Below are 9,637 nucleotides of genomic sequence, written 5' to 3'. Positions count from 1 at the left end.
TAGTTGTATATTACCACCAGATTCCAGTCCAGTCACCACAAATACGTAGACTTTGCATGCTTTTGGTCTGTGATGACAAACTATGGCATAAGAAATGGTCCAGAACACAAACATGTCCATCTACAGGAATGGCTTGAGAGAGCGTACTGGAAACAGCAAGGCTTTTATTATTAATATTATCATTTTACATCAAAACTACCCCACAGAAATGTTTTGCAGAATTAAAGAAAATAAATTTAACAGGTGGCCTTTTTTTCTGCCGAGGGATACACGCTGCTTAGGCTGATTTATTTTGGTTTTCTCGCTCTTTCTCTCTCTCTCTCTCTCTCTCTCACACACACGCTAAAAGGCTTGTAACCACACTGGAGGGGATGCCTGAACAACCCCTCCTCACACGGTCACAATGTGTTTTAACAATTTTACACTTTTGTAGAAACCAAAAAGCTCCTACAGGTCCCGACTGCACACACACACACACACACACACACACACACACACACACACACACACACACACACACACACACACTCAGAGGAGGTGCAGCTAGCCAGGATGTGCTAAAAGTGACTTTTTTTCTTTGTTTCCTTTAATGTGAAAAATTTGATTTTTAACAGAGATGTAGGAGACTAAACGGGTGGAAAACATAAAAAAGAAAAGCTGTGCACACAAAGCCAGAATTGCTGAGGATATAAACAGTTAGGAAGCGAGTGTCGCCCATGCTTTGTGGATACAGAACCCAAGTTTTACTGACATGTTTCTAGGACTACTGTATATATGCATACCAGACGTTATACGGTTCTTTAACGGGTTATTTGTGTCAAAACAAACAAAAATAATAAAAACAGAAACCAACTCTACCATTAATGCAGCTGTACTTCATTAACCTCGTCACTAAATTTACATTCATATTTTTACTCCGTCCCCACCCCAAAACCCAGTTTTTTTCACTTCCATCCAGTAAGAGGGCTAAACAACATAAACAACAACATAGTTCAACAAAACAAACATATAAAGATAATCTTACACGTAACAAAAAGGCCCCAGGAGGGCATCTGGAACATTTTCGGCCCACCACTTTGGCTGCTAAGCTCAGCCTTTTCCTAACGCTCAGTATGTTGACGGAAGCCATGATTTACCCTCGAACTTGGATCTTCTCTTGTTGGACCCGTCTGATTCAAAGTCTCAACGGTTTTGTGCCCATTTATTTGTGTTCCTATCCAGAAATACCCTGAATCTCTTGGTTTTTTGTCTCCTTTGCAGTTGTTTAATATTCTTCCTAAAAAAAAATCTGGCCTTTTACTCTTCTCAGAGGAAAAAGCTACACAAGACAAAGGCTGACTGGTTTTTATTATTTTCCTTTTATTGAAACTATTTGAAAGAAACGAGATGATAAACGGAAGTGCAACGGTCTACCAGCCATTCACCCTCACCCAGTGGCCAGCTACATTTCCAAAGCAGCTACATGTGTCCCCTTTACGTGACCACTACTTATCTACTTTGTGCACATAAAGTATAAACTACTTTGAATGCTTTTACAGACCCAACAGTCTCACCAGGTTTGCTGACGATCTGTCGTCACACACACACTCAAGCCCAGCCACAATAGTTTTTTTTTCTTTTCCTTTTTTGACTTATTAATAATTTGGATATGAAGAAATCACCTATAAAGCATTTCTACACATGAACCTACAGTTGATATTCCAACTAGAGTAGGAAGGCTGTGCGTCTCAAACGGAATGATCTAGATTCGTACAAACACACTCACACTCTCCACGTGTACACAGCTATGCCTGCTTAAGCCAAACGCTGCATGCACAAACCCCTACAGACGTGTGCATGGACGTGCTCGCGTATAGCTTGAGGGATGTGAGCCTGTGTGTTTCCTCTGACTAATCTCACGACCGAGCCGATGCAAACCTTCCCTGAAGAACGTTTATCCTCGTTATGTGTTGTCTATAAAGGGATGCGGACTGAACTGATTTTTCACACAACACACAGTTAGCAGGTCTTATATCATAGATGTTATAATGAGTCAGAGAGGGAGATGATCAAGCTTGAGCGCTACAACACAACACAGGGACGGGAGAGAAAGAAGAGCTGGAGTAAAGGTCGGGGAGTTTTGATACGTTGGTTTCATTATTGGTCTCTCGTCCCTGTTTTCTTAGCTCCTTCCTCTCCTCTTCACGCCAGCTCCCGTAATTCCTAGCTCTGATCTTGGCTGAATAAAAGAGAGACGAGGGTAATGTGCAAGTGTACTGATAGAGCAAGTCAGCATGGACCCCGTCCTCTCCCAGCCAGAACAGATGAGGCTGTCCCCTTGGAGCTGTTCTCATCATAGTGCATCTGTGTCCTACTGTTTGCTGCTGCTGCTGTCTCGATGCTTTTTGTTGCTGCCATTGCCGCCGCTATAGAGGCCAGGATTTGCCACGAGGGGGTGAGGGGTGGCGCCCATGTAGGGCCCAGCGGTGGCCGCGTAGTTGAAGATGGCAGGGAGGAATGGCAGAGGCCCCACCTTGTCGTCTCCGGGTGCCATCATGTTCAGCGCCACAGGAAGCGCTGCCAAGTTATAGGGGTAGGCTAGGAGCTGGGGCCCGTAGAGCAGCTGGTATGGGTCTGGGTAGAACGGCAGCTTGGCCAGGTCACCGCCATTAGGTACTATCACTTTCCCCAGAGGCCCAAAAGGCAGCACTCCAGGTGGATAGGAGGACATGAGCAGGTTTTCGTCCTGCTTCTTAACAGAGTGGTAGCTGTCCGGCACAATGAGAGGAAGAGGGTAATCTTGGCCGAGGTAGCCAGTTGGGGTGGCATCCTCTTGCTGTGAATCTATGGAAGAAACAGGGTCCAAGTGGTCCAGCTCAGGTGGCTGGGATGCCCGGGGAAGAAGCAGAGCGTGTGCAGAGGGGCGGTCACTGGCACCAGCTGCTCCAGTAGGCAGCGGGGGCCTGTCGAGTCCTTGTGAACTGGAATGAACCGGCCGGTTGGCCTGAGCTGTCAGTCCAATGGTTAAGGGGGACCGGCAGGGGGATTTGGGAGTGTTCCTGTGTGAAGAGGGTCCTTTCACAAGGGTGTGAGGGGAGATATGTTGGGGAGACGGTACAGGACTCAGTGGCTCCTCTTTAGGAACCAGGAGTGAATTCTGATCTTGGGGAAGATGAGCAACTCTCCTCCTCTCTATCTCTTTTGCTCTTCCTTTCTCAATTTCTTTGTTCCTCTCCCGTTCCTGCTGCCTCTCCAGCTCCCTCTCTGCCTCTATTTGCCTTTCTACCTCCCTCTCTCGTGCTAAAATAGAGGACATGGTCAGGTCTTGTGCTTCGTCAGGCGAGGAACTCCGGGAGAGGGGCTGGACTCTGAGCCCTTGGACCACAGGTGATTCCTCGTAACCTGTGTGTAAAACTGTACCGCTCCCCATCTGCCTCTCCCTGTCTATAATGACCCCATCCCGTCTCTTGAATCCCCCCTCGGAGATAGGAGTTGTTGCCATGGAAACAGGAGGAGCAGCAGTGATTATTCTGGTCTGTGATGTCATGGGCATATTTGGAGAGGTGTTGGTGGATGTAGCAAAGTGCAAAGGGCTGGGTGTTCTCTGGATCTGGCTGTCTAGACCTTTTTTGCTGGGGGTGCGATAGTCAAGACATTCTGGTCCATTCATGACAAGCACACTCTGGAGGGGGGAGGGCGTGGAAGGCAAGACTTCAGGTTTAGAGGATGGGAAGTTTACTGGACTTTCTAGAGGAGGGTCGACAATTTGTGGTCTGAAGTCACTCTCTGGAGCGGAAAATGGGAGTTGGGTTGGTTCCGATCTTTCACAGCAATTTAATGCCTGAAGTTTGTCTGTAAATTCACTTAGACGGTCTTCGGTCTGTCCTCCATTGGTTGCCTCTGGTGCTGAGTAGCTGATAACTGAAACAGAGAGTGCACTGGGAATTTGTCCCACATCCATCTCCGAGTCGGCACAAAGCCTGTTAAAAAATGTCTGTGGTGGGATCGGTTCTGGGTTGACGTCTTCCTTTTCTCTCTCTGGAGAACTGCCTAATTCGTGACGTCGGACGTGGCGATTTAGTGCTGAAGATGTCTTGCACACCTTGTGGCACTGTAAACAGGTGTGTCGTGATAATGCTCTTCTGCTTATACGACTGGGGCTAGAATTACTTCCCTCCAAGCTCGCTTGTCCTCTTTTGTCCTTGTCATATTTTGCACTTTCAGGGAGAGGCTTGATCCCAATCTTTACCACTTGCTCGCCACATTTAGAGGGCACAGAGGGTGCCTCAGTAGGTTTAGGATGCTGGGCTCTCTGGTGATCTTCCAACTTGTCCCTTGAGGGGAAAGTGGCTCGACAGAAGAGGCATACAAACTCCAGCAGATGGCTCAGCTCGTGTTTGTCTCGCTTCCTGGGGCTTGAGAACCAGCGGCCACATGTGCCACACTCTGCTGCATTCCCATTAGTCCAAGGCCGCCTCTTTATTCCTGTGGGAGCTGCTGAGGTAGACAGAGGAGGCTTTGGAGAGGGCACGGGAGGGGTGGAAACCTTGTGACGGGCCTCTTGAACCTGTTCTTCTGCATCAGGTTTTTTTTCACTTAGAGGGATAGACAGATCTTTCATCTTTTTTCCCTCCTTCTTGTCCTTGCCTGTCTTTGACAGTTTCTCGGCGTCGTCGATTGTCCCGTCATCTTCTTGCTCTTGTGGTTTCTCGGGTTGTTTATTGAGAAGCCTCTTGAGCCTCTCTGCCCTCCTCTTCAGGCGGATGGAGCGCTTGTACTTTAGTTTCCGTTGCCAGCTCTTGACTCTCTGTAGATGTGCTTGAGCCTTTTTCTTGGGCTTGTACGAGTAGTAAGGTCGCCATAAATTATCCTCCATGTCATTGTCACTGTCCTGTTCCCGCACCCCCTTACGGAAGTAGTACTCCCTCACCTGGTCAGGTGATTTGGAGCTATCTTGCCGAGCCTCCTTCTCTTCCTGCTCCTTCACCTTCACCTCCTCCTCCTGCTCACAGTCTCCTGCTTTCTCTTCACCCTCTGTTTCCCGTGTGGCTCTGCGGTGTTTATGGTGATGGTGGTGGGAGTGCGTCTGGCGTTCCTCCTTCGTGGACGAGGTTTCGCTCCGTTTGATTTTAGGGGGGGATAAGCTCTTGTCTCGTCTGAGATCAGTCTCTGAGATGCTACGCTTCACTATGGCCTCCTCACCAATGCGTACAGTAATTTGGCACAGTGGCCCTGCCTCTTTGACCTGTGACCCCACAGTTGCTGAAACCTGCTTTGAGACTGGCATATTACTCCTACTATGGGACTTGCGAGATTTGTGAAATAATCTGCCTTTCTCAGTGTCCTGTCTACTTCTTGAGCTCCCTTCTGTGGCATCTGAAGTGCCTCTGGACCTCTTTCTGTAATTATCTGTACTATCCCTATCCCTTTGCTTTTTGATTGGCCTTGGACTAGCTTTAATTAAAGTCTGGTTGCTATTTGTTTCAGAGGATGGGCTGTTCGCTGGGCTTTTGTCACTACCAGAAGTTATCTGATTGCTATGAACAATAACGGAGGATGAGACTGCTGCTCCATGAACTATAACAGAGGGTTTTGTGTGGCCATATGTAATAACAGACGGCATACTCATTTCTGAGCCTCTAGCGCTCTTAGGAGTTTTGGTTTTACTGCTATTATTAGCCATTTTGATGCTGCCTCTGTCCTGATCTGACTCCAGAGTCTCACTCTCATGTTTTCTAATTTGGGCCTCATCAGTTGAGGGTAGGGCTGATAACGCAGAGAGGTCACTGTGCTCAGCAGCAATAGAAACAGGAAAGCCATCAGGGAAAGCATCTGGATCAGGCTTCACACTTTGAGAGGGGATGAGGCTGTGTAGGTCTCCGGGGTCTATAGCACAGCCCAGTCCAGGCAGGGAGAGAGAGGACGTGTCACCTGGAGGAAGTAGAAGGCCGTTGTGCAAGCTGTCACTATAAGTCTTATAGGGTCTCTTCTGGGAACGCATGGGAAGAAGGCGGTAGAGTTTGAGAGCATTCGCTTTCTGCTTATAGCCCCCATTAGCTGTCTTTTCACTGGAGATGAGGCTCGGATTTATACCGTGAATGGTCTTCTGGTGTGTTTTGAGATTGTAATAGGTGGCAAACGCATCCCAGCAGAAGATGCACTGGTATCGTCGCTCTCCCGTGTGCCACACCTCGTGCTTTGTGCGATACTCAGCCAGAGCGAAGACCTTGTCACAGTAATGGCACGGATATTTGCGCCTCCACGAGTGCACGTTAGAGTGCCGCTTCAGGCTGGACAGGGTCATGTAGGAGCGCTCACACACAGAGCAGAAGTAAATGACGTTGCCATCCACAACCTTCACAAAATGGTTCTCATCGCCCGCCAGCAGCTCTGCGTTTGCTGCATCATCACCTTGGATACGTGCCAGGAGGCTCCGTGCCTTCTTCCCGGGCCGTGCCTTGCTGATGTCTGTTTGTCCCACAATTACTCCCCCCTCCACTCTTACCTCGCCCTCCTCCAGCGGCTCCTCCTTTGGCTGTACAGTGAGGGGAGGAGGACGCAGGCTGTCGGACGACAGGCCCGGTACCCGGCACGATGTCTCATGGGATTGCAGTCTCTTGCTGTGGATGAAGACTTTGCCACAGTAGCGGCAGCTGAGGGCGCGGCTGCCACGATGCAGCCGCATGTGGACCGTGAGGGAGGAGGCTGAGCTGAAAAGCCGATGGCACACACCACAAATCAGCTCTGGCTTCAGGCTGTCGGTAGGGGGGTAGGAGGACAAGTGAGGGGCAGTAAGGCCCTCTGAAGGTGGGGGAGGCGGTGGAGGTAAGGGGGGAGGGAGGTGGAGCGTTGGTGGGTGAAGACTTGGTCCGTGGGGGCTTCCTGCTTCCCCAGCTGGCCTCCCTGTCAGCTTCTCTCTCCTCTCTGCTTCTCCGCCTCTCTGATAGGCTGACGTGCCCAGACTGAAGAGGATCTGGGCAGTCTGCGAAGGTGAGGCTGTACCGTTGTACCTCTCACCCCATCCTTCCCCACCAAAACAGCCCCCTAAAGGTCCGCTGGAAGATCTCGTAGGTGACCTGTGTATCTGAGTCTCCGAATTCAGCTTGGAGCACTTCAGAGGAGGTGGGGACTTTATTTCCTTCCTCATAAATGCAGGAACAGTCATGGGGGAAGAGGAGGAGGACGGTGAGGAGGACGGAGAATTGTCATGTCTCGGGGGCTTAAAAGGTCTGTGCTTTACATCCATGGTGGCGTCCAGTTTCCACAGCGACCCCTTGTCTGAGCTCTTAGAGGACAGTCGTCTGCGGTGGGGGGAAGGGGATGATGAGGAAGAGCTATGAGAGTGATTTGGTGAGGCCAGAGACGTTGGGAGGGGGGCTGCACTGAGAGGGAAGCTCAGGGTGATTTTTGCATTTTTAGGTCCATCGCCCACATCCTCCATCTTCTCCTCCATTGTACCCTCAACACGACACCCAAGCCTTTTTCCCTTCATGTCCAGCTGCTCAGCTTCCTCTTCCTCAGACTGGGAGGCCCCACCAGGACAGCGGACGGGGTTGTGTTGTCCTTCAGTTCCACTCAGGCTGTACAAACTGACAGCTGGAAGTAACTCTGAGGAGGCTTCAGTTTGGCAAAGGGTGTTGAGGGCCACTAACGGCAGTGGCGGGGAAGACAAAGTTGACAACAGCTGATTTTGTTGAATTGCAGTGTCCTTAGCAGCACTGAGCGTGTAGTCGTAGAGGGGACTTAGGCCAGGAGCCTGGCGCTGTTCACTCAGAGGCGGCTGAAAAACTCCCGCATGGTGGGGGTCCCACGCCTTCTCACCGGACACCATGGCAAGCCCCCAAAGTCTAAAAACAAAAAAGAATACCAGAGACACTAATATTAGTATAAATAAGGCATTTGCATCTAAATAAATAACCAAAATCAGTACTTTTGCACAAGCAAACCCTAAAGGAACATTTTTAGAAAACCTCAAAGCAAACTAAATGCCCCGGCAATGTTGATCTGCTCAGCCAGGAATGGTGAGTGAAACGAGGCAGAGGGCAGAGGGAAGGAATGAATGTGCGGCAGTGCTGGTTTAAATTTCAGCCTACCAAAGCCGAGCGTTCAAAATGGCATTCCAGAGATCCATCTCTCTCTCTCTCTCGGTTCTGACGCAACAGTCCCTATCCCTAATTGGAATATGGTTCGATTTAATCAAGATCCCCCCTGAATAGTGCGCTCGCTAAGATCTGTGACCTTAACACACACAAAAATAGTCCCGCTCTCTTTGCTGTTTCAGCGGAAGCCCTGTTCCTGGCAGTGGCGAAACCGTGCCAGGCGTGATTCTGAACCGTTTACTTGTGAAGGCGGAGGGAAGGAAAGAAGGGAAGAGGAGAAGCGAGGGAGGCAGCGTGCATGTGCACAAAGATTGGGTGTTTTTCTGCACTCTGCATCCGGTCCAGTCGAAGCTCGAAGAGATGTGCAATAGACCATTCCCATTCTAATTCAACATCATGTTAGAAGACGTGCTTATAGAGGAGACCGCACGACTTTTATCACTTAAATTATGATCATTTATTTAAAATGTGGAGAAATGAAAAGACTTCCTGATGCCATTGTGATGTGACGAGAAGAAAAAAAAACCCTCAGTCATGATTTTCTGTCTTGGTTTGCAAGCAGCAACGCTGCCAGGAAGGCAGGCCGCTGTAAAATTCCACAGGCAGCCCTGAACAGGCAGAAACTAGGTCAGCACTGTTATTGCAGAGGAAAGAGAGAGGGAGAGAGAGAGAGCAGGAGGGGAGAAAGAGGGTGAGGATGAGGAACAGCGAAATGTTGACAGAAAGAGAGAGGGTTAGAAAGAGAGCATGAGATGAGGATGGAGTGGAAGGTGTTGAAACAGGAACAGACAAACAGGAGCATGGACAACCACACAGGCACAGCTGAACATACGTGAACTGTACGACCACGCCAACGCGGCCACAGGCACGACACACAGAAAAAAACAAAGCAGTTCAACGCGGACACACTTTGTAAATGATATTCAAAACTGAGAGGTGAGTCTGAGTGCAGCAAGGCCAGAGGGTGACGTCAACAAGCAGAAAAAAACCCTCTCAAAACCGTTTTTATTAGTGACCTGATCAGTGCATAAACCAGCTTGAGGCTCTTCAATGTCTATGCCCAAAATAGAACAAAGACAGCCAATCCTGTCTGTTTAGTCTCGCCGTGTTTTGTCGCACTGTTTTGGTACGGGCCTTGCATTTGCTGTGCAATGGACGCTGAGCAGGAAATCCCTCATGGCAAAAGCGCCAGCCAAGTGGGCGGCCACACTGAGAGACAGAGCTAAGGCTAAAAATGTCACCAACTCATCTGATCTAATGCGTGTTTCGTGAACAGGAAAATGCGTAAGACGCCTCCTCGTTGTTTTTATCCCCTTGTGACGCACAGAGCCACCGTGCAGGCAGAGGCCGCACGACACACAGTCTGACTGTGACAGGCTGCTTTTAATGTGTTTTAGATGCTCTGAATTTACACAGAACTGTGGACAAAACAAAAAAGACGACATTTTTCTTATTTGTTACAAACAAGCAACATTAGCGCACGTTTGTCTGTGTGAACAACCCACAAACATGAAAACCTGTGTGACGTGAGGACTGTAATCGTGATTAAAACCAAAAAC

The 9,637-nt window shown here is 49.2% G+C and overlaps 1 protein-coding gene across 3 annotated transcripts in view; it reads right to left on the bottom strand.

Moving 5' to 3' along the window:
• The window catches only part of zbtb4 (zinc finger and BTB domain containing 4), a 34,810-nt gene that overhangs the window by 504 nt on the left and 24,669 nt on the right, over nucleotides 1-9,637 (bottom strand). For all 3 annotated transcript variants that reach the window (XM_070546506.1, XM_015946942.3, XM_015946941.3), the window contains one exon: nucleotides 1-7,826. This exon is cut by the window's left edge and continues 504 nt beyond it. In XM_070546506.1, coding sequence (XP_070402607.1) covers nucleotides 2,351-7,810 — 5,460 coding nt within the window. In that variant the 5' untranslated portion in view covers nucleotides 7,811-7,826 and the 3' untranslated portion in view covers nucleotides 1-2,350. The remainder of the gene's footprint in view (nucleotides 7,827-9,637) is intronic.

Source organism: Nothobranchius furzeri, chromosome 2 (genome assembly GCF_043380555.1).
Source record: "Nothobranchius furzeri strain GRZ-AD chromosome 2, NfurGRZ-RIMD1, whole genome shotgun sequence".
NCBI classification, from domain to species: Eukaryota; Metazoa; Chordata; class Actinopteri; order Cyprinodontiformes; family Nothobranchiidae; genus Nothobranchius; species Nothobranchius furzeri.
The sequence above is the reverse complement of the archived record's forward strand: the minus strand, read 5'-3'. Positions and strand labels throughout refer to the sequence as shown.